This window comes from Terrapene carolina, unplaced genomic scaffold (genome assembly GCF_002925995.2).
Source record: "Terrapene carolina triunguis isolate 2854851 unplaced genomic scaffold, T_m_triunguis-2.0 Scaffold231, whole genome shotgun sequence".
In the NCBI taxonomy this organism is placed as follows: domain Eukaryota; kingdom Metazoa; phylum Chordata; order Testudines; family Emydidae; genus Terrapene; species Terrapene triunguis.
Window position 1 is genome coordinate 5,972,314 of NW_020664582.1, and position 20,777 is coordinate 5,993,090.

Below are 20,777 nucleotides of genomic sequence, written 5' to 3' on the forward strand. Positions count from 1 at the left end.
CGGGGCCCTTAGCTCATCTCTTCTCCCCCCCCCCCCTTAAAGGGCCAGTGCCCGTTTCCCCCCGGCGCCGGGCTCGGAGCCCTCGCTCCGCCTGGAGCACGGGAAGGCGGCTCCCGTCCCAGCCCGAGCCCGTCCCCCCCGCTCCCCCCCACCGGGCGCGCAGGCTCCGTGCGCCTGCCTGCAACTTATTTGGCGCGGCCGGCGAGCCTTGTTTCACGCCGCCCAGCGAGCGAGCCGGGGAGGGAAGGGGGAGCGAGGAAAGTTGCCCACGTGATTGCTCTGGGTGGTGGTAGCGGGGCGGGGGGGGAGACTGAGGGCCACATCCCGGCCGCTGCTGCAGCCGCTCGGGGCCAAAACCTCCTGCATCCTCACGACTCCGGCAGCAGCCCCCCCCCCCCCCCCCCCCCCCGCGCCGGCCCCCCCCCGCGCCCCCCCCCCCGGGGGGGGGCCGCCCCCCCGGCCCCCCCCCCCCCCCCGGGGCCCCCCCCCCCCCCCCCCCAGACTAGCTGAGCCTCAGCACCTCTGCCAGAATTTATTTATTATGGGGGGGCGTGGGGGCGTGTCCATTTCCCTCTCCGCTTGGCTCTAGTCTCACCCCCCCTCCCTTCTCCTCCTCCCGCAATTAATCCGCCGAATTACTATGATTGATCCTTATTAATAGATTGGCTGGGTGGGCGTGTTTGGCGGCGGGGGGGGCGGGGTGTGACGAGCTCCCACTCAGGATTCCGTCCCTGGCCGGTGCCTGAACAAACTGCAGCTGGGTGCATCGGTACGATGATGAGGATGATTTCCCCGTCTGATTGAGAGCTCGAATAGGAAGAAGACGGAGTCTGTGTGTAGTGGGGGGGAAGGTTGTATCCCACAGACACATACATTTTTTTTTTTTTGCAAGTTCTGTTAGTTGGGGAAGCAAGAAAATCATCTTTGGTTTTGTGTGCAGGGAAATCTTTCTTTCGCCTGCTTCCCAGTGGGTCGGTCTCTTTCTTTTTGCCTTCTTCTCTTTTGGAAAGCCTCCGTCTCCCAGCCCCTGGATCAAAGCATTCCGCTATTCTGATTTATTGCCTGCTTGGAGAGGGTTCTCCACCCTCCCCCCCCTTTTTTTTTCTTCTTTTTTTACAAAGGCGACCTGTGATCAGCCATTACTTTCCTTGGCTTGCTTATAGGAATCTCTTACATTTGGTGTTCGCTGGTGGTGGAACCGCACTTGGATTCTTTTATTTCTCTCTTCTCCCCCCCCCCTTCTCTCTCTCTCTGTCCTCTCCTCCTCCCTCTTTCTCCTCTCCCTCGCTCCCTCCCCCTTTATTCCATTGGGGAAGCCGGATTTGTGGCCGTGCTGGGGAGGGGAGGGGAAGGGGGGGGAAGAGAGGGAGAGCGAGAGAGCGAGCAAGAGCCATGGATGGCCCGACACGATGCAACGGGCTTCGGAGAAAGAGGAGATCCAGATCGCAGAGAGATCGGGAGAGGCGATCCAAAGGCGGATTAGGAGGGGCCGCCGCCGGTGGGGCCAGCAGGACCAGGGCTGCTTCGGTCCTCTCTTCCTCGGGCTCGGAGAAGGAAGACAATGGGAATCCACCATCGTCCCGACCTAGACCCCCCAGGAGGAAGAGGCGAGAGCCCTCCTCGGCAGAAGAAGACATTATCGATGGCTTTGCAATGTGCAGCTTTGTCACTTTTGAAGCTTTGGAGGTAAGGCGACCCCCCCCCGCCTCCCGCCCCGATGCTGCCGGTGTGCCGGGCTCATTGTTGGGTTAGGGGGGCGGAGGGAGACATGGCAGGGAAATCTGCCTGGTGCCCCCTTCTCTCAGTCTCTCTCGCTGGCTTTCACACTCTTTCCTGCCTGCGTTTTCTCTCTGGATGGATAACAATGCAGCGCCCCCCCTTCTCCCCTCCCTCTCCCCCCCCCCATAATTGCTGTGGCTGCCTGTCTGTTTTGTTTTGGCTGCAGTTGATGGGGGATTTCCCCCCTCCTCTCCAGCACTGGGGAGCGGTGGGGCTGCTTATTTTGCAGGGAGGGGGGCGTATTCTCCTTCACTAGGAGAAAGGAAAGTGGGGGGAGGGCTTAGCCTCCTTTATCCTGCATGGGGACCTCACCTCTTAAAGGGTTAAATGTACTGGGAGAAGGGGGGAATCCCTTGCTGACATCTAAAGGGCTTGTTACCCAATTGTCCCCCCTTTTTTTTTCTTCTTCTTCTCCGAAGTGCTTTTGCTTTTTGTGTGTGTGTGGAGAGCTCTGTCTCTTTCTTTATTCCTTGAACACCTGCAGCGTTGCTTTCCAAATGCACATTTCCCAGCCAGCCAAGCTTCTGCGTGGCGGGGGGGTAGCAGGAGATTAAAAAGCGGGGTCTGTTGCGATTGGGAGAGACCTATGTCAGGATAGATTTTGGGGGGGAGGCGGGGGAAGGATATAAAAATGGGAGGGGCGCTTTTTCCTCCTTGGGATGGAGGAGAGAGAAATGTTTGAACCCACAATCCATATGTGGGGAGGAGAGAGTTGTTGGCTGTGTGTGTGGTTTTTCTTTTCCGCCGACAACCAGAGCATGTTGGTTGCAGCCCTTCTCTTCTGTCCCCCCCCCCCCACTTCTCCCCTTCCACCAGAGCGGTGATAGAGGATCCAAATGAAACTTTTCTTGGCTATTCTGTAGGATTCGGATTTTTGGTGGTCACTTGCACTGGGCTGTGTTCTGCAGGCATGGGGAACGGGTTGGTTGTGGCAGTAGTGTTTGAACGTTCCAGTCCTGATTCATTGTCAAGGTTATACTTTTGGGGGGAGGGGGTGTTTCTTGATATTTTGTGGGGAGGAGGAGGGAAGGCCTGATGAGAACCACTTACCAAGTACAAACACGGCTAAATGTCTGATTTCTAAGGTCTGTGTGTTTGGAGGATTGGAAGGGGGGAGGGAGGTTGTGGTCTGATTTGTTTTTATTTTGTTTTGGTTATGTGTGTACTGGCCCTTTAATTTGGGGGACACCCCCCCCTCTTTGAAACATGTGATGAAACAGCTCCTGTTCTGATCTGAAATGCTTCTGTGAATCCGAACTAAGGTCCCTGTCTCTGCTGCTGTCTCAGGACACATCAAAGAGACTGTTACAAGTGGTCCTACTTATTGTTGGTAGTCTTCCTAGTGCCTCCCAACCCTTGTTTTTTAACATGTACTATCGCATCTGGGGGGCTGGCAATCAAACTGGAGGCACCAGCTGTTCTTGTCTTTAAAAAAAAATTTAAAGACAAAACGTGATAGGAAACTGAATGCCGTTTAACTCACTGGATTTTTTTGTTTGCTTTTTTGTTACTTGCTGAATGTATCCAGTTTGTCTCCTTTTGAGCCCTGGAAGTTACTACTTTAGTGTCATTCCAGGATCCAGTCTGCCCTTTCTGGCTCAGGGCATATTACACTATTCAGGCTCTCTTAGAAAGCACAACCTGTGCATTTCCTCCCCGCCCCAAACCTCCAAGCCTGATCAGGATACTGTTTAGTGTTTACTTCATTAAACAACATTTTAAAATGTTGTTTAATCCTGCACTGTGTAATTAAGGGGGATACAGTTGTTTTAGGATAGCTTTGGCCGTTTATTTTAAGGGCCTTTGTTTATAAATGACACGTTGTAGAATTTTACCAAGTTTGTGTTGGGGAAGCCAGATTTATTTGGGTTTGTATTTCATGGAATTGCAACTGTAACAATTATGAACTGTCAAAATAAATGTGAAGATGCAACTGATCATTTAACAACAAAAAGTGTGTATTTAAACTATTTAAATATTTATCCAGTAATAATAGCATTCTGTTTCTTTACACTGGGATCCAAATTCTGTTCAGTTACGTCTGTATGAAGCCAGAGTAACTCCACTCAAGTAACTTCTTATAGTGTAACTGAAAGTGTGTATTTCTCAGGTACAAGACAAATTCTCAAGTGCATGAGTTGTGATCCCTAGTAAACAATCACCAGTTTTATAGCCCTGGCCTACCTTGGTGAGTACTTCGATGGGTAGCTCCATTCAAGCCAATGGGAGTACCTGTGTGACTAACTAGTGTTCCCCAACAGGAGAGAGATTTACACAGTTGGGCTTAGTAGACCAAAATCTGTTTTTACTCAAACATCCCATTCATGTCACTGGGTGTTCTGTTTCAATAAGGACTCCAAAATTTGGTCAAAATCCTTACTTTTTGGTGAGTATGTTTTATGGTCCGTATAAATGTTGGCGTTTCTATCAGCCTGCTCTTGTTTGAACTTGGTGAGGAGCTTTTGTAAAATAACTTAAATTTGGCTTTGCTTGTTTTTTAAAGTGGAAATTAAAATTTCCCCCCTTTTTTTCCTTTTCCTCTTCTCTCTCTGCTAGTCGAAGAATGGCTACTAGTGGCTTCTTGTTGTAATTGTGCATCCCTTGAAAGGAGATAATAAACATTTGCCAGCTTTGCCAGTTAATATTTGATTCAGATAAAACAATCGCCAGCACACTGAGATTTGACATAATTTAATATTCATGTGATAGATGGCACATCTTGAACTAATGATTTCATGCTGCATTGACAAATATTATTAGAAACTCACTTACAAAAACATAAGAATAAGACTAAATATATTTGAGAAAGCTCTGGATCAGAGAGACAGAAGGGTCAAGCACACCGGCCTAATCTGGCTGGGATTAAGGTGTATGTTTCTTATGGCTACTTGACATTTTGGTTGAGACTTGAAAGTACTAGCAGGAAGACCTGATAGTCACTACTAAGTGAGATGATCTTGGTGGTGATCAGTGAGATGTGTAGGTGCTGAAATACTTGAGTGGACACGTGCTGCAAGAAAGTTTCTTGCAGCACTTGTTAATTTACTTGGTGAGGGCCTGATCCAAAGCTAAGTGAAATCAGTGAGTCTTTCTATTGGTTTCAGTGGGCTTTAGTGCCTCATAACAGGAAAAAAATTGCCCCAAACTCTTTTTCTGTGGTTGAACTTCAAATATGAGCTCCAGATTCAATAACGTGGAAAGAGAGAGAGGGCTATTTCATCAGCAGGTGTAAACCAGTCTAGCACTAATCCAATCAATGGCACTACATCGATTTATACCAGTTGAGGATCCCACCCCAAAATCCAGAAAAGGAGAAGCAAAAGATGTTTCTTAAAGGGTAGTAGCCAGACAAGGACAGTGACATGAGCGGCAGCTCTCTGAGAACACCTTTCCAATGAGAGTAGGGTGACCAGATGTCCCGATTTTTATAGGGACAGTCCTGATATTCAGGGCTTTGTCGTATGTAGACGTCTATTACTCCCCTCTCCCTGTCCCGATTTTTCACACTTGCTATCTGGTCACTCTAAGTGAGAGATCTCCCTTGGGTGGATGCATGGTGCTGCCCCTAATTTATTATTATGAATATTTTAGTGATTGAGCATGATGAAGCCAGTGGGCCCCATTCTTTTTCTAAACACATTGTGTTGGCACTACTGGCAAAAATGCCTCCTAATTGTGCAGCAGACCGGCTAGGATGTGGGAGGCATATTGTAAATGGATGACGTGTATGTACAGGGAGGATTGTGTAAGAGAGGGGATTCCATCTATGGCCGTTGTGTCCAAAGAAGAGAGGTGTATGTCTGCTAATGCCAGTTGTGGTACACTGCACCTTGATAAAAGTTACTGTCTTGAACCAAGGCTACTTGTTTCACTGACTGCCACTCTAAGTCACTATTCTCTCTGGCATTTAGAGCCTTTTCCTTATCTGGCATGTAGGTAGGCACCTCTTATCTCTTGATGATTCTTATCTCTACAGCAGCATGTCTTGGTTTGCTTGGAGTAGTAGGTGGAAGAAGAAGAAAGGGGTGAAGGGAGAGTGGGACCTTACTGTTGGACAATGTTTCTGGATTCCTCAAACAACCAAGAAAATTAGGGGCTTGCAGTGAATGTTGCTTGTTAAGTACTGCTCGAGCGCAAATTTGCCAAGAGCGGTCCTAGCCTTGCCATAATTCTCTGGTTAGCAAAGGTAGCTTGTGGGCTTGACTTTGCCTAGCCTTGAAAGCCAGAGGATTCCTTTCATGCATTTGAAACCTTCAGATCTGATTCTTAGTTTACGCATCTGGGATGTATTCCTAGAATTTGCTATGAGGCACTGATCTCTTGTTGTGACTGTGCACAACATAAATTACTAGTTCCTTAGCTTCATTGTCCCTATATCTGCTCTCCTTGGCCTTTCAACTTCTTATTTGATGTGGAAGGAGAAAAGGAAGGGGGTTCAGTGCTCCGATTTGTGGTGGTCAGTACTCTGACCACTTTACTCAGCACAGCAACCAGAAGTGGTCCTGTGGTGTTTTTCTGATGAACAGTACTTGTGTGACTCTGGCCAACAGTAGAATCTTCAGACTCTGTTTTGGCCAAGGCACAAGAAGGACTTTCCAGGAGCCTCTTGGAATGAGGATGCCAAATTTTTTTCCATTTGTAACATTCCCTCTTTTGGTTTCTCTGTAATTAGCTGTGGCTATTTTGAGAGGGAGGTTTGTAGACTAGTGTTCTGGTGAGATAACACTTCACTAAATCTCCCAAAGCTTTGTGTGTATGTGTTGGGGGAGGGAACAGAAATTGACACAGTAATGGAGATGGCTTATTGTGATGAGAAATGAAATCTGACCTGAGCGTTGAGATAGCTTTGACCCAGGGAAGTACTTTTTTCCTGAGTCAGCTCAGCCCAGCCCTGTAGAGTAAGCAGCTGATTTTGTTTTCTGAACACTGAGCAACGTCGCTAGTTTTCCGTGTGGGCAATTGTTTAGCTTCGGCTTGGACTGTTTACCTGAAACAGGACACACAGATAAAGCAAACATCAGATTTATAAACAACAAATGTGCATGCTGTATCTGACAGGGAGAAACCTACATTTAAATGGTGATTCTTGTTTCTTAATGCATGTCTACTGGTAACCTGTGTTAGATATGCTACGAGACTATGCTAAATTATTGTCTGGTAAAGCCCAGCATAATTAATTACAAATTGGAAAGGCTTACAAATGTATGTAAAGGAGCTGTTAATTGAGTTACAGATTCTGTATCAGATCATTCCATCCACCTAGAGTAAATTTAAGCAGTTGTTCCACTGATGTGGATGCATGATGAAGGGAGATGTTAGTTATAGCTGGGCACCAACAAGATGTGTAAGTAAGACGAAGTGTTTGGAAGATACCATGTGCTAAGTTCTTTTTCTGTATATTTGTCAGGCCCAGTTAATTACAATTCTGTGCATGCATCAGAGAACAGGATTTTGCCTTTAGTACTTACTGTGATACTACATATCATCATGTATGATACATTGGAAAATTAAAATAAGTGTTTTTCTTGTATCTGAAGCTTCTATGTTCCTACGTGTGAAGAAGAGGTCATGTATCACTGGGTTGGGTACCAGAAAGCATGGCTTGTGATGGTTCTTTCTTACCAGTCTCTTACCCTGCATGATTAGTATGCCTGTATATTCCTTGAGTTTTCATCAAAACAAACACTTTGATCTGCCTTTTTTATCCCTTCTTATTACTGAAGAAACTTCATCTTCACACTGCTGCCAAGTGTTTATTCATTGCTGTCAGCAAATCTTGGTGGCCCTATGATGTTTGACTACACAGATTATTAGGGGTTTGTCCTGTAACCTGTGTTTGCATGCGTGAGTGCTAAGATTTAGACCAACAGGGAACAGAAGGTAGAAACTTAAAGGTAAAATGTGCCAGTGGTGAGTAGTGTTAAGGTGGGTTCAGTTGGTACTGGTTGCAGGGGGTCAGTAGTGGAGACATTTCTCTTTCATTAAGAATGTAGAGGAAATGGTAAACTTATCCAGGATCAAATTTGTGGATGATCTGGGAAAGGGGGGTGGATCACCAAGGAAGATGCTAAACTGCAGAGTGACCTGGAGAAACTTAAAACTGGGATAAACCCCACAAGATGAGGCTCCAATGGCAACATTTTCAAAACTGTCTAAATTTAGGCATTTAAGTAAGTAGCTCGATATTTTTCAGAGAAGGGAATGTTTAGGCTACACAAGGATGAGATATTTAGATTACTGGGAGATTCAAGTGGTCTCTTTTGGCTCTGCTTTTGATGATTATGGGAGTTACACAAACATGTGAATAGGACAAGACACACACACACACACACACACACACACACACCCTTATTCTTCTCTATCATAGCATCATTTTCTTATCATATTTGGTGAGAAAGAGAGCTCTTTCTCCTTAAGTATCTGGGGTCTCTGCTAGGACATGGGAGTCTGAAGAAATACACTTATAAAATAAGGATAAAGGATCAGGAACTCAGAAGGAAAATGATCACCCCAGAAAGGGAAAGACATCAAGAGCCCAAGTAGTTGAAAGAGTTACAACACTGAGATTGCTAGAGAAATATCAGGGACTGGACAGGATCACTGAGAAGTAGAGAGGTGTGTTACTTTCAGGTAAGATCTATTGCTTTATATGTAAATGTTCCTCTGGGAGATGGGTACTGGCAGTAACAGAGGGAGTATTGAGCAAAATCTGTTCCTGCTTAAAAAGCCCTTGTTGCTTTCCAGTTGGGAGGTGTCTGCCAGAATATTCTACAGTGTAGTCTATTTTTTAGAAACAGTCCTTTTATCAGTTTGAGTTGGAGCCCCCACCATGCTACTCTGGAGGTCTGACCTGGAGCTTTCTAATTATCTACAGTAAATTAGAAGTTTTCAATCTTTATTCTGAGCAACAATAAGTTGAGTCAGGCTTTAAAAATAGCCCAAGCTCAAGTTTAGTGAAGTCTCAAACACAATTAGTGAAAGGGTAATGGAGTTGGGAAGTTGTGGGCTGAAATGTGGAAATGTTTAACCCACAGTCTTCCTTTATTTGAATTTCAACATTCTGTTTGAGACAATCTAATGCCAGTTCTATTAAGGGTAATTGATTGCAATGCTTCTCTGTGCTTTTATGTATCATCCTTACTACTTATCAGTTTAATATCTGTGCTCTAGTTGGGGTTTGTCAAATCCCAAGCTGGGCTCTGCTGTACCCTTTACCTTTAAGATAATGAGTTGACTAATATCTTTAGATTCTTCTCCCTGGTAGGATAGCTTAGCAGCACTAATCTTGACACTTTTATGTTTTGAGGAGGAGAGAGAAGATTTTAACTGAAAGGGTAAATCCTTAGAATGGGAAACCTTGGAAGGAAGTATTTTATTTTACTTTTTTGGGGGTGGGGAGGTGGGAGTGAGGGAGATGAAAATAAGTCAGCCCGAGAACTAGAATAGGATTCCCTGGCATTGTAAATATTGCTGTGTGTTTAATTTGATCACATTACATGACATGCTATCTGTGTGAATTTATGCTGATGTCACTGTATTTACCCAAATCTTGTTAGTATTAAAAACACGTGAAATGAAGGCACAGTTTACATGCCTAGATTTATTAACTTCTTCATGCTCTGGAGTTCTTGCTTGTGTGACTCTTATATTGTTACGTGCTCTTGGATGCAAAAAGTGTGATAGTCTAAATGTCATGATGGTCACTCCACAGCACTTCTTGTGTCCTTTTAGGATATTTGTGTGAACTTCCTCTCTGAGGAACTGTTTCTTAACATTTTGAATTAATTAACATTCTTTCTATTAAATTGCACCTAGAGCAGGTAGATTTTTTTTATTATTTTTTTTAATTCAACTGGTGCCATTACCCTGCTAGAGCCAATCTTTACATATATGTCACAAGCTCATTCAGCAATCAGCCGTCCTAATCTAATGTAAAGAGGCTGCATGTTCTGTAAGGGTTGTTGTCCGAGTTAAGCTGTCTGGGATAGGTTTTGTGGATGCTGCAGGATGACTGTGCAGAGTCAGATCAGAAAGATGAATTGTGGCATTCAGTAGTAGATTGCAATTCCACTGCAAGTCTTTCTCTGGCAGAGTTCACAGCACTGCATTGGGTTAGTCACAGCATGTCCCCCACTTAAGAGGATCATAGGCAGTTAGAGGAAGATTTGTAAAATGTGGGGTTCATTCCTGCCCATTTTGCAAGTAATACTCTAAAAAGCTTTCATTCAAGGATCTCACAGAGCTTTTACTGATGCTGCAACTGCCAATGCTATGGAGGGGTGTTAAACCTATTTTACAGGTGTTTAAACTGAGGTACATACATTTGCCAAAGTGCATGTAGGGGCACCTTCTTGAATGCATCTGACTGGGCTTGTGTAGTGTGAGATGTACACATGCAGGACACACACACACTTACATGTGGCCCTGACTTGTGTGCACATCAGTCATTGGGCAAATCAGGCAGGTCCAAAAGTGCATGCACATGTTGGGAAATGTGGGGCTGAGTGACTTGTCCAGGGTCACAGTGGGAGTCCACATCAGAGCCAGGTACACTGGCTTCTGTTCCTTGGCTTCAATTAATAGACAACCTGGTATCCATTGTACCACAGTGAAACATGAATATTGGTTGCCATTAGCTGAAAATAAAGAACAGAAGCAAAAATGAGATTATATTATGTGAAGTTAATTGATAGTTGAGGCTGGTTGCAAAAAGAGGGAAAAGTCATGGCTTTATCATGGCCAAAAAGTTCAAAAGTCTTTCTTTTAATTTTTAAAAGTCATAGCGCACAATGTTTTAATGATTAGTAAGCATTTGGCTACTGGAACTTCGTGAAGTCAAATATTTTTTGTTTCACAATAAAATGTTAACAGTTTCATGGACTTTCAACAATGATTTGAAAATCTTTAGAGCACTATTACAGCCGTCAGACATGGAGGCAAATCTGGGAAAAATGAAGTTTTTTGCTCAGTAGTAGGCTGGTTGGGGTTACAGAGCCCATCGTGTTTAGTGGTACGGTATGTAGTGGGGATAACACTTAGCATAAATAGCCCCTTATACTATAATGTCTGCAAGCACCTACCTCTTTATTTCCACACAAAGTTGCATGGGAAGTCAGAGGGACTCCACGCAAGTTAGGGGCACTGTACCAAATATTAACTAATCCTCACAATATGCCTATGAGGTAGGTAAGGATATTTTTAGCTTCCCCATCATAGGGAAGAAATGAGACTGAAAAGTGGCTATGGATTTACCCGACACCATGCAATATGTCAGTGGCAGACCAGTCATTAGAAGTCATTCCTACAGTCTGTGAGGTGCATGCGGTATATCTTCCTCCCGTTGGCCTGTTGCTAGCTTTTCACATTAGTTTTGTCAGTTGCACATTTTACCTGTTACTAAAGTTTAGATAAGTAGAAATATCATTACTTAAGGCATTGATTCCCCTCTTCCCCCCGCCCCCCCACATAAAGTACTAAATGACCTGAGACCTTCCTATCTGACAAACCACCTCTCTCCCTGTGACCTTCTTTTGTGGTTGAAATCATTAGGGCACTCTAAGTGAACCCCTTATTACTTTAAAGGAGGAGGGGGGCTGCTAGTCATGTGTCTTCTGTAAGAGCCCTTTCCAGCACACGCTCTCTCCACCTCATTCTGAATTAGGCCAAATCTAGTGACCTTCCAGGAATGCTGTAAAGGCCTGCCTGTTTTGAATGGGCATTGGTGGAGGGCTGAGGCAATAGACAGTAGGATTGTCCAGTGATATTGCGTGGTGAGCAGGGAGAAGGTTTGAGAAGAGACATGCTGCTGCTTTGGACAACTTATATTGTAATCCCTTTTAGTATTGTGATTTCTAAGGCCTAAGTGCCCTTGATGTACATTGGATTGGCACTCTTTGGTGTGACAGTCTTCCCTCTTTTTTTAAGATCACATTAAATACTGAAACTCATTGTGTGAGGTTCAGAATATGGATACCCTGTTTTAAGGGGACACATTTATTTTCTTATTTTTGCTTTTTGGATATTACCACATTTTTACTGGCTGGCTATTGTGCTCCTATGCAGTGACTCTTCCAACATTAGTCATTTTAACTATGGAAAAAAATAATAAATGCAATTATTGTGGTTCAACAGCTGAGTCTGCTGGACTTTAAAAATAAATGTTAATGAGTTCTGGGTTCAGAAAGATACATCTGGTGAATGGATTTGCCAAATTTCCAACCTCAGAATGTGTGTTGAAAAACCCAGTGAATTATGTAGTTACAAAAGTGGATCTTTATATGTTTATAAGACCTCAGTCCAATTGACTTATATTTCTCTAACTACAAACATTCTCCCCAGAAAATGTAATCCAGAAGGAGACACGTATCTCTGTGAATTTGTGGCAGTATGCTGCTAGTAGTCAACTTTTGAAGAACTAATAAATCTATTAACATCTTGTTTCTGGATGGGGGAAAAAAGGGATGGTTGAGACTTTGAATGTGCATGATGTGTGGGCTAATACATTGTGGCTGTTTGCTGCTGAACCAGAAAACTTGTAACAACTGTTTATCGTGTGTGTGTGTGTGTGTGTGCCATTTACATAATGAAGAAATTTCATGAGATTGTACTAACGAATCAAGATGAATGTAATTAAAAGAGAAGCAAATTGACACTCCTAGATTAAAGGCAAACTGTAAACTAATACACCTGTATGCTATCATTTATGTATTAGATGTCTGGGGCAGTCTGCCAGATATGCAAATAAAAAGACATTGACAAATTTCCTTGGATGTGTGGTGGTGGAAAACACAACTATTTTACTTTACCTAGCATCGTCTGGGTTTGCTACAACAATAGAATTTAATAATTGCATGTCCCTGACACCTCATGACCAGAATGTGATAAATAATATACAGAGGTGGTGGATGGTTAAACTCAGGGGCTAAAGATCGGACTTCACTAGGCTTTGAGTCAGGCCTGGAATTACCGGCCCCAAGTTCATACTGAATCAGTGGCAGAGCGAATCTAGGAATCCTGATTTCCAGTGCATGTCAGTCACTAGACCTTTCCTTTGATCTAAATAAAATCATGCTGTGATCTGTAATTTTAGAGAAGGGTGTTTTGCATAATGCAAAATTTATTCCTGGCTACCTGCATAAAAGCACAAAAATGCATGTTGTGTTTATAATTTTTATAGATCATTAAAGCCTTTTTTCTTTTACTACACATGGACATGGAAGAAGATCGATCATGCCAAGTGCGCAGCTTCCAAGTGGATTTTTAAATGCTAAGTTTTTGTCTTTGATACTTCAACTTTTCTCCACCTTTAATCTTTCATGAGTGCAAGCTTCAAAAAGATAATCAGTAAAACATGCTTTTATCTTCATTAATTCAAAACCATTCATTTTTTAACTGCCATTACAGACAATCCTTTCAAGTTTCCTCTATATTAATGAGTAAATTTCCCCCCATCTTTATTTTTTTCATGCCTAAATACTGCCATATTGCCTAAATTGAAAGGTACATTGTAAGTATAGGTGGTTTTCTTTGCCTTGGATAGTATTTCAGCTTCCAGGAAGTAATATTTCTCATGGACTAAAGGCTTTGACATACTGTTGTACAGCTTCATTGAATTTTTTTTTTGAGGAGTTGACAATAAGCTTGGATCTTGCACTTGTCTTTAGTATCCAGCTGTAGACACAGTTATAATTTCATCTTGTATCTGTGTTTCTTCTATAATGTGGTATAGTGACATTTCCTGTGTTTGTGGATAGGAGCAGTAAGGATTAGTTTGTTTATATAAATCAGTTGATTAGTAAAACTTACTTATTTTTTTGTCTTTATGGAAGTTTTAGGCTGGTTTTATTTCTGTTCTTTCATTAGAAATGGAACCCTTGATAATCACTATTCCTTTCTTCACCTTCCCTGTTTTTATCCTCCCTTTTATTTACATAAAACATAAGGGAAGAGATCCCTAAGCTGCTTATTGGACAGAAACAGAATCATAAATCTGGGTTTCCATTCGACTGAAGCCCCTTTCAGCAAGTCTGGTGGTGCAAAGGCTCCGTCCATCTCAGCCCTGCTTTCAGCTTCTCTATTTGGACAGTGGTTCTCAACCAAAGCTCTTCCAAGGAGTACTCAATTCCTCTAGATCCGTTCCTCCTCTTCCACCCCCCTCCCACCAGGGGGCGTGTGTGTTGCAGGATGGGTTTAAGGGGATTCCAAATGCAGGGCCAGCATTAGGCGGTAGCAAGCATTTGCCTGGGGCCCCATGCCACAGAAGCATAGCTGCTCAAACTAGGGGTGCTGGTGCATCCCCCTGGCTTGAAGTGGATTCCATTATATGCAGGGTTTACAGTTTGGTTCAGTGGCTCTCAGCACCCCACTACCCGAATTGTTCCAGCTCCCTTGCACAGGGAGCCCCACCGACTGTGGCTTGGGCTTCAGACAAGGCTGACAGGTGGACAAATGGGCTCAAGTATCACCCTGAAATATAAGTAAAATATTTATATTCCAATCAGTGATGCTCCTTGTATTGTTCTATTTTTTTTTAATAAGGAAGCAGTTAAATGAGGTAAAACTTGGGATATGCAAGACAAACGAGACTCCTGGAAGAGGTATAGGGAGTCTGGAAAGGTTGAGAACCACTGAATTTGTAGGGGCTTGGGAATGGAAGGGTGGAGAGACGTTTGGAGCAACCTGCAGTCCACCTATTGTCTGCTTTCTAGGGGCCAGTGAAGCGTAAATCAGAGCAGCCCTGAGGCTGCTCTAACTGATGCTTGGGACTGGGAAGGCCCTTGAATATCCCAGAATACAAGAGAATGATAGTAATTTAAAGCTGCCTTTGTCTCCCTACTCCAGCTGCAGGAACTGGAACTGGACAATCGGACATTAAGAGTTTAGAGATCGTAGTGTCCTGTTGTGTCAGGCAGACCATCCTCCTGCCAATGCTGAATAAATTTCTACGGTCTGTTCTTAAATGTTTGGTACTGTTTTCAATGACTCAAGAGAATTACATTTTCCTTTGTGGGTCCACTCCACAAACTTGGATGCCCCACTGTTAAACTTTTCCTGATATATACCTTTCAGTTTCTTTAATTTCCTCCCATTATTCCTAGTCCTATTCCTTTGATCCACCTCTCTCATTAGTGTTTACACCCTTCCGATACTTGTGCACAGTTGCATATGTCATTCATATAAAGCCAAATAGTCTCTGAACAAATGCAGTAATGAATGGGGTAGCTTTATGGAAAAGCATATAAATATCCGTTTTCTGATGGAACCAGGTACTAGAAGGTCCCTTTTAATGGAGAGCTTGGTTGTGACTAGCCTTTTGAGACGTGCTTTGCTTGCTCTCGCTATTTTGTACCCTGACACAAATGGCTCTAGTATCCTCATTTGCACATTTCTACATCTGTTATCCATATTTCACATTTGTTCTGGCTGCAGTCTTATTTTGTTTTGCAAAATCTACCTGAGATTAGGGACGGAGATGTATGTTTGCTGAGGCAGCTTTGGAAATTGCATTGTTGAAATACAGCCCATATGGGCCATTGTAAAATGGTTACTGCAGCATATAATTGCCTTCACAATGATGTGCTTTGTCATTTTACTTCAATCTTCAAAGAGGCACTGCTGTAGCTTGCTGACAGCAGTGGTGGTATTCAAAAACATATGGATTTGCAAAGGCATTACACTGTCCTTCGTTCAAGGGTTAGATTACAGTGTTGGAGCATGGGTCACTACATTTTCAGTAGGTAGCTATCCGATAGCCTACACTGGACTACGTTGGTAAACGTTAGGCATTAGCAATGGATTTTATTTATTGATTTAAAAATATCTAGTGATATCTGCATGGGTGTACGGAGGTGGCAGAATCCATGCAGCCATAAATTCTCCATGTAGTAGTAGTGTCTCTGAAGAACGTGGGCCTTGTTACCCTTCTTGACTCGTATTCCTCATTCGAGGCTTCCCACCACCACTGCAAACGCTTCGGGAGAGATTGGAGGTAGCTTTCCATACAACCTGCAAGAGTTCAAAAAATCACGCGTCGGGCTCCCCAAAATCATGACACTGGATTAAAACTCAAGTGTGTTTTTTGTTTTTTGTTTTTAATTTACCTTGTTTTTGTATAGTCTTGGGTCATAATTTCAAGGGTTTTTTTTTTCTTTTTCTTTCCTGCAGCTGAGGACTAGAAACTTTCTGTAAAATAAAACTGAAATGGTCACATGACTCCAGAAGCTGGGGCTTTAAGAAATATCAGACCTCCCCATTAAAATGGTCAGAGGTAGCAACAGTGTAAATCATCTAGATGTGACCTTGCACATGGGAGCACTTGAGATTTCTCGATCATAGGGTTTAAAATCAGAAGGGACCTACAAATCATCTAGTCTGTCCTCTTCCTGTATGTCACAGGCCACCGACACCACCCAGACCTGCATATTAAACCCAACAATTGAAATCAGACCCAAGTATTAACGTCAATAGTCTAGTCTCCTATGATGTGCCAGGCAGTGCAGCCTAAATTGCTCGCTGTTGTTGTGGATTTCAGTGATAATATAAAAAGAAGGGGGAGGATTACAGGCCTGGAAAATTGTAGGGGTAACACATTGAAAGCATAAATAAGACACCCCCTTTTTTAAAACTCCTGCTCCTCCTCCCCCCATAATCCTGCTTCACCATATGTTTCTAGAGCATGCTCAGAAACAAACAAATAATAAAAAAAGTCCATAAACCGTTACCATTCTTTATCTGGCACTTAACATGTAATGTAGCTTTGACAGTAACCAGGCTAAAGGGACTTCATATGTACACATCACAAATATCTTTCCCATTGGCAGAAATCATAAAGAAACCTTTGCCTGGAAATTCCCCTCCCATCCCCATTGTCTGTCTTCACCCAAAAAGCCGACTTGGTGGTGTCACTTCGGTCAGCCGCAGTCACATCACCTTCTGACTCTCATGCACCAGCAAAACACTGCTGTTTGCGTTTGCAAGCTTGCAGAGATGCATAAATCCCTCTCAAACCCAGTGTCCCATTATCTCATTCTTCAGAGATGTTCTTTAGTTAAGACGTGGGCTCAACTTCTGGCTCTGCCACAGGACTCCCCGTGTGACCTTGGGTGAGTCACTTAGCCCTGGGTTCAGCATAGCATTTTAGCTCAAGAGGGACAGCTTTAGGCTTTGCTTTATGCATGTACTTACCTTAAATGGTTTGCTGACCTGGGCTCTTAAGTCCTGATTCAAGATCGTGCTTAAGCATATGCTTAAAGAGATTTTAAGTAAAGCACGTAGTTAAGTGTGGTCTTAAATTGAGGCCTTAATCTCACTGTATGTCTGTTCTCCCCATCTGTAAAATGAGTCTGTTAATACTTCCCTACCTCTGAGTGTTGTCAGGGTAAATTCACTAAAGTCTGTGAGGTGCTCCATTGTAAGGTTTTGGGCTAAATATCTAGATAGTGTCATGGGGACTGTCAGGCTGAACACACCTACCCAGTTATAAGTTGTGTGACTGAATAGAATACATTTTAGGTAACTGATCATCAAACCCTTTCTAAACAAAACCAACACTGTGAGCCCAAACTCTGTTGACAGTGATTGTTTTAGTACAGAAAACTGACAGTGTCTTCCTGTGGCAGTACCTGATGAACGTGCTATTTTTCTCTGAACTGCAAATTTTATAGTAATGTGAAAGTTAGCATTTAGTCAGGTTTTGCTTGAGTTTTAAATCAACTTCTGACAGCCTCTCTCCAAGCTGTGGCATGTATCAAGGCTAAGCTACAGCAGTATCTTCAAATCCACTGCAGAGCAAAGGAGAAAAAAATCCTTGTTGCAGCTTTGAGAAATGTTAAAGGACGTATTGCTGATTCTGGCAGCTGGGACTGTGATAAACAAATTAGACCTGTCATTACTTCCAGGGAATCCTAGTGTAATATGTATGTGTCAGTGCTAGGATATCTCTATCACAAAGTGGCCTTGTAAAAGTTAAATGAGGATTTTTAAAAATATTTTAAATACTTGGATAACACATTGAAAAGCAAAGTTGCTGTGTGATCAGGGTTTGTGCAAGACGAATCCTAGAGTTGTGTACTGTATGTGGCATGTATTTGCATGTAGCAGCAAATAATCCAGAGATGAAAAGGCTAAGGGCCTAATCCAAAATTCATTAGTCCGATGCATAGACATCAATTAACACCATTGCACTTTGCATCAGGCCCTAAATAAGGCTGATTCAGGAAAACCTTTAAGTACATCCCTGTTGATGATATATACCTCTCTGTAAAGCGCTTTTGAGGGCTCCTGATGACGATAACTATGTAAGAGCTAAGTATTAGGCATGTGGTTAAAATTAATAGAAAATGCTTAAAATTAAGCACATGCTTAAATACTGTCATGAACAGGGATGGAATTAAGCATGTTCTTGAATACTATCTTTAAGCAGGGCCTTACTAACACAAGCTTGCTGTTTTTATTTTTGGTGCTGTGTGTGTGTGTGTGCGGGGGGGAGGGCAATTGTGTCCAGACCCTGTAAAATACTGAGTGTGAGAGTTGAGGGCTCTCAGCACCTACAGAATCAAGCCCTCGCAGAGAGAAGTCTTGTGCGTCGTCTGTTGCGGAGAAGGGATGTATTTTCTGAGCATTGCCGCTTTGCTTGCGGGTATGCCTGATAATTACATAGCAATGACACAGCATCAAGATCTCCCTGGCAAGTAGCACCACCCTTGGATTCTGGAGATGTACGAACTGAGGTCCTCCACCTCCCCTTGGCGCTTCTGCTTCCACCCATGTATCTCTGTGCTCCCCAGTACTGACTAAACAGGTGGCAAGATTCAAATCACCACTCTATGAATGGAGTTGAGTTCACTCTCCACAATAGCTCACCAGAGGCCTGTTTTGTTGCAGAACATTGATTAAATAAATATTCCTGTGCATACAAAAGAGGAGAAATCTGTTAAAGCACTCTGCAGTTATTTTTTCCCTGCAGTTATTTTTCCATTAGCAGCAAGGAGCTCCCTTTAATTTTTCTGCCGCCTCCTCCACCCTGCCCCCCACAAACACCTTCTAATGCCTGAGTAATGTGCAAACAATCTAACCTCCCTCCAGTTCAGATACGCTAACAGATTAGCTGTGGCTCAATTATGTTTTGATAACCCCTGGTACTCTGTGCAGGGTGTTGTTAAGTGGTTCATGCCAGCATTTTCGATGAAGAGGACATTTTCCCATTTCATTTCAATATTCACTCTATTAGATAACTATTTTCCATAGCACCATTTGGGCACATGGTGCTGCAAAATAAGCTATTGCAAAATATTGACAGTTTGGGCAGAGTATCAGACTTCTGGAGAAATGCAAAAAACTCTGACTGTATTTATTTATTTCCCCCGTCTCACCCCAATAGGAAAAGTTATTCTACATAGTCAATGTCAAATAGTGAAGAGGTAGGAGAGTGAGTGTGTTTATATATGTGTATATAAAAAACGTTAAGGAAAAAGACCCAATTCTGATTCTGCTTATATTAATGTCAGCCAGATGTGACTGTTCTAATCAATGGAGTTCAATTGGTATAAAACAGGTGCTTGTCAGATCAAAATCCTGTCAAAAGTGTCTTTGAAGACAAACAGCTGGTTCTGAGCTCAACAGACATCTGCAGCGCCTACATCATGAGTTATTAGTTAAAAGTAACGGTCCAGATTTGGATCTGATGCTACTTTAAATGTGGAAAAATGCTCTTGAAATATCAAGTATCAAGGCATTCCTCTGTCTTTACGCTGGTGTAACTGAGATCAGACTCTGGTGGAAAGAGTAGCTTGATGGGAATGACTGACAAGCTAGTTTAATTGAAAATAGCTTCTTTCAGGTAAGACGTATTGCCAGTTTAGACCCATCAGAAATGGGCCTTTGCCATCAGCTCTCTGGCGCGCACATCCCCTGGAATAAGCAATTTTAAAATGATACCTTATACTTCAGTAAAAGGCATCTTGTGGTGGGAGGGGGCTGCTTTTTTTTCTTTTTCTTTTAAAGTGAATGCTGTAGAGAATCTTCTTAAGTTGCTAGCATTGCTGACTAGAGTGAGAGGAAGTGCTTCCCCTCCCCCCCCTTTGGGGGGAGAGGTCTGGAGGGGGAGACGGGAGTAGCTAGCTGTGCACTAACCCCATGTGACTGCTCTTACTCCACACCCACACGGGGACTTAGCTATTCCACACTGCCAGTGTTTGCAGAACAAGAGGGGACACCCAGGGAGTTAGGGTAGAGTAGTTAGTGCACTGTACATTCATACACTAGCTTATTCCACACTAACCTCCTCATGTGGATACGCCCTGAGGGGCTTGGTAAGCCAAGGAACCATGCTAATAAGGTTGCTCGTTTGGGCGCATCCTTTTGCAAGAGTGAATCACTGAGAGGAATGGGGATCCTGCTTCCGTACTAAGCTCCTATATCATTGACAGGATTGCCAAAAAGCATGGAGAGTCCTCTCTCCTCCTTCCACTGCTTTGTATTGCTGTGGGCAAGCTGACGCCTGGTTGGAAGTGGGAATAGTAAAACCTCAAAGTGTCTCCTCTGTCTTAGTGTATATAATTAGTGGGAAATGACATTAATGAGTTTAATTGTTGCTTTACACAGTAACATGCCAGCTGTTTACTGTATTCGTTCTTGGTGGTACAATTTTATTTTTTATCTTTTCAGGTGTAATTTCATGTGACTTCTTCCCCCCCGCTCCCCAACCCTTTGGTGCTGATAGCTTTTGCTGCTTATAGCTAATCTGCTCTGTACAACGTTAGGAGGCAAGGGACTGAACTTAATTCCCGGTGCCAAGTAGCAATATTAAGGATGGCCATGGAGCAATGTACGAAGTCTCTGACTGAGAGCGCAGTACATAGGGTGGCAAGGAGGAAGGGTCTAGTCTCAGGCAAAGTCTGTAAGCCACTGGAATGAATGAGGTGATTAATGGTATCGTTGCTTTTTAGTTTCATCAAAAGGTTTCAATTTATGAGAGCGTAAGGAGTGCTGATTGTCACAAG

At 43.3% G+C, this 20,777-nt stretch overlaps 1 protein-coding gene across 6 annotated transcripts in view; it reads left to right on the forward strand.

The window, feature by feature from the left end:
- Window positions 1-1,383: 1,383 nt before the first annotated feature.
- Window positions 1,384-20,777, forward strand: part of AUTS2 (activator of transcription and developmental regulator AUTS2) — a 962,448-nt gene continuing 943,054 nt past the window's right edge. For all 6 annotated transcript variants that reach the window (XM_024204993.2, XM_024204997.2, XM_024204996.2 and 3 more), the window contains exon 1: window positions 1,384-1,686. In XM_024204993.2, coding sequence (XP_024060761.1) covers window positions 1,393-1,686 — 294 coding nt within the window. In that variant the 5' untranslated portion in view covers window positions 1,384-1,392. The remainder of the gene's footprint in view (window positions 1,687-20,777) is intronic.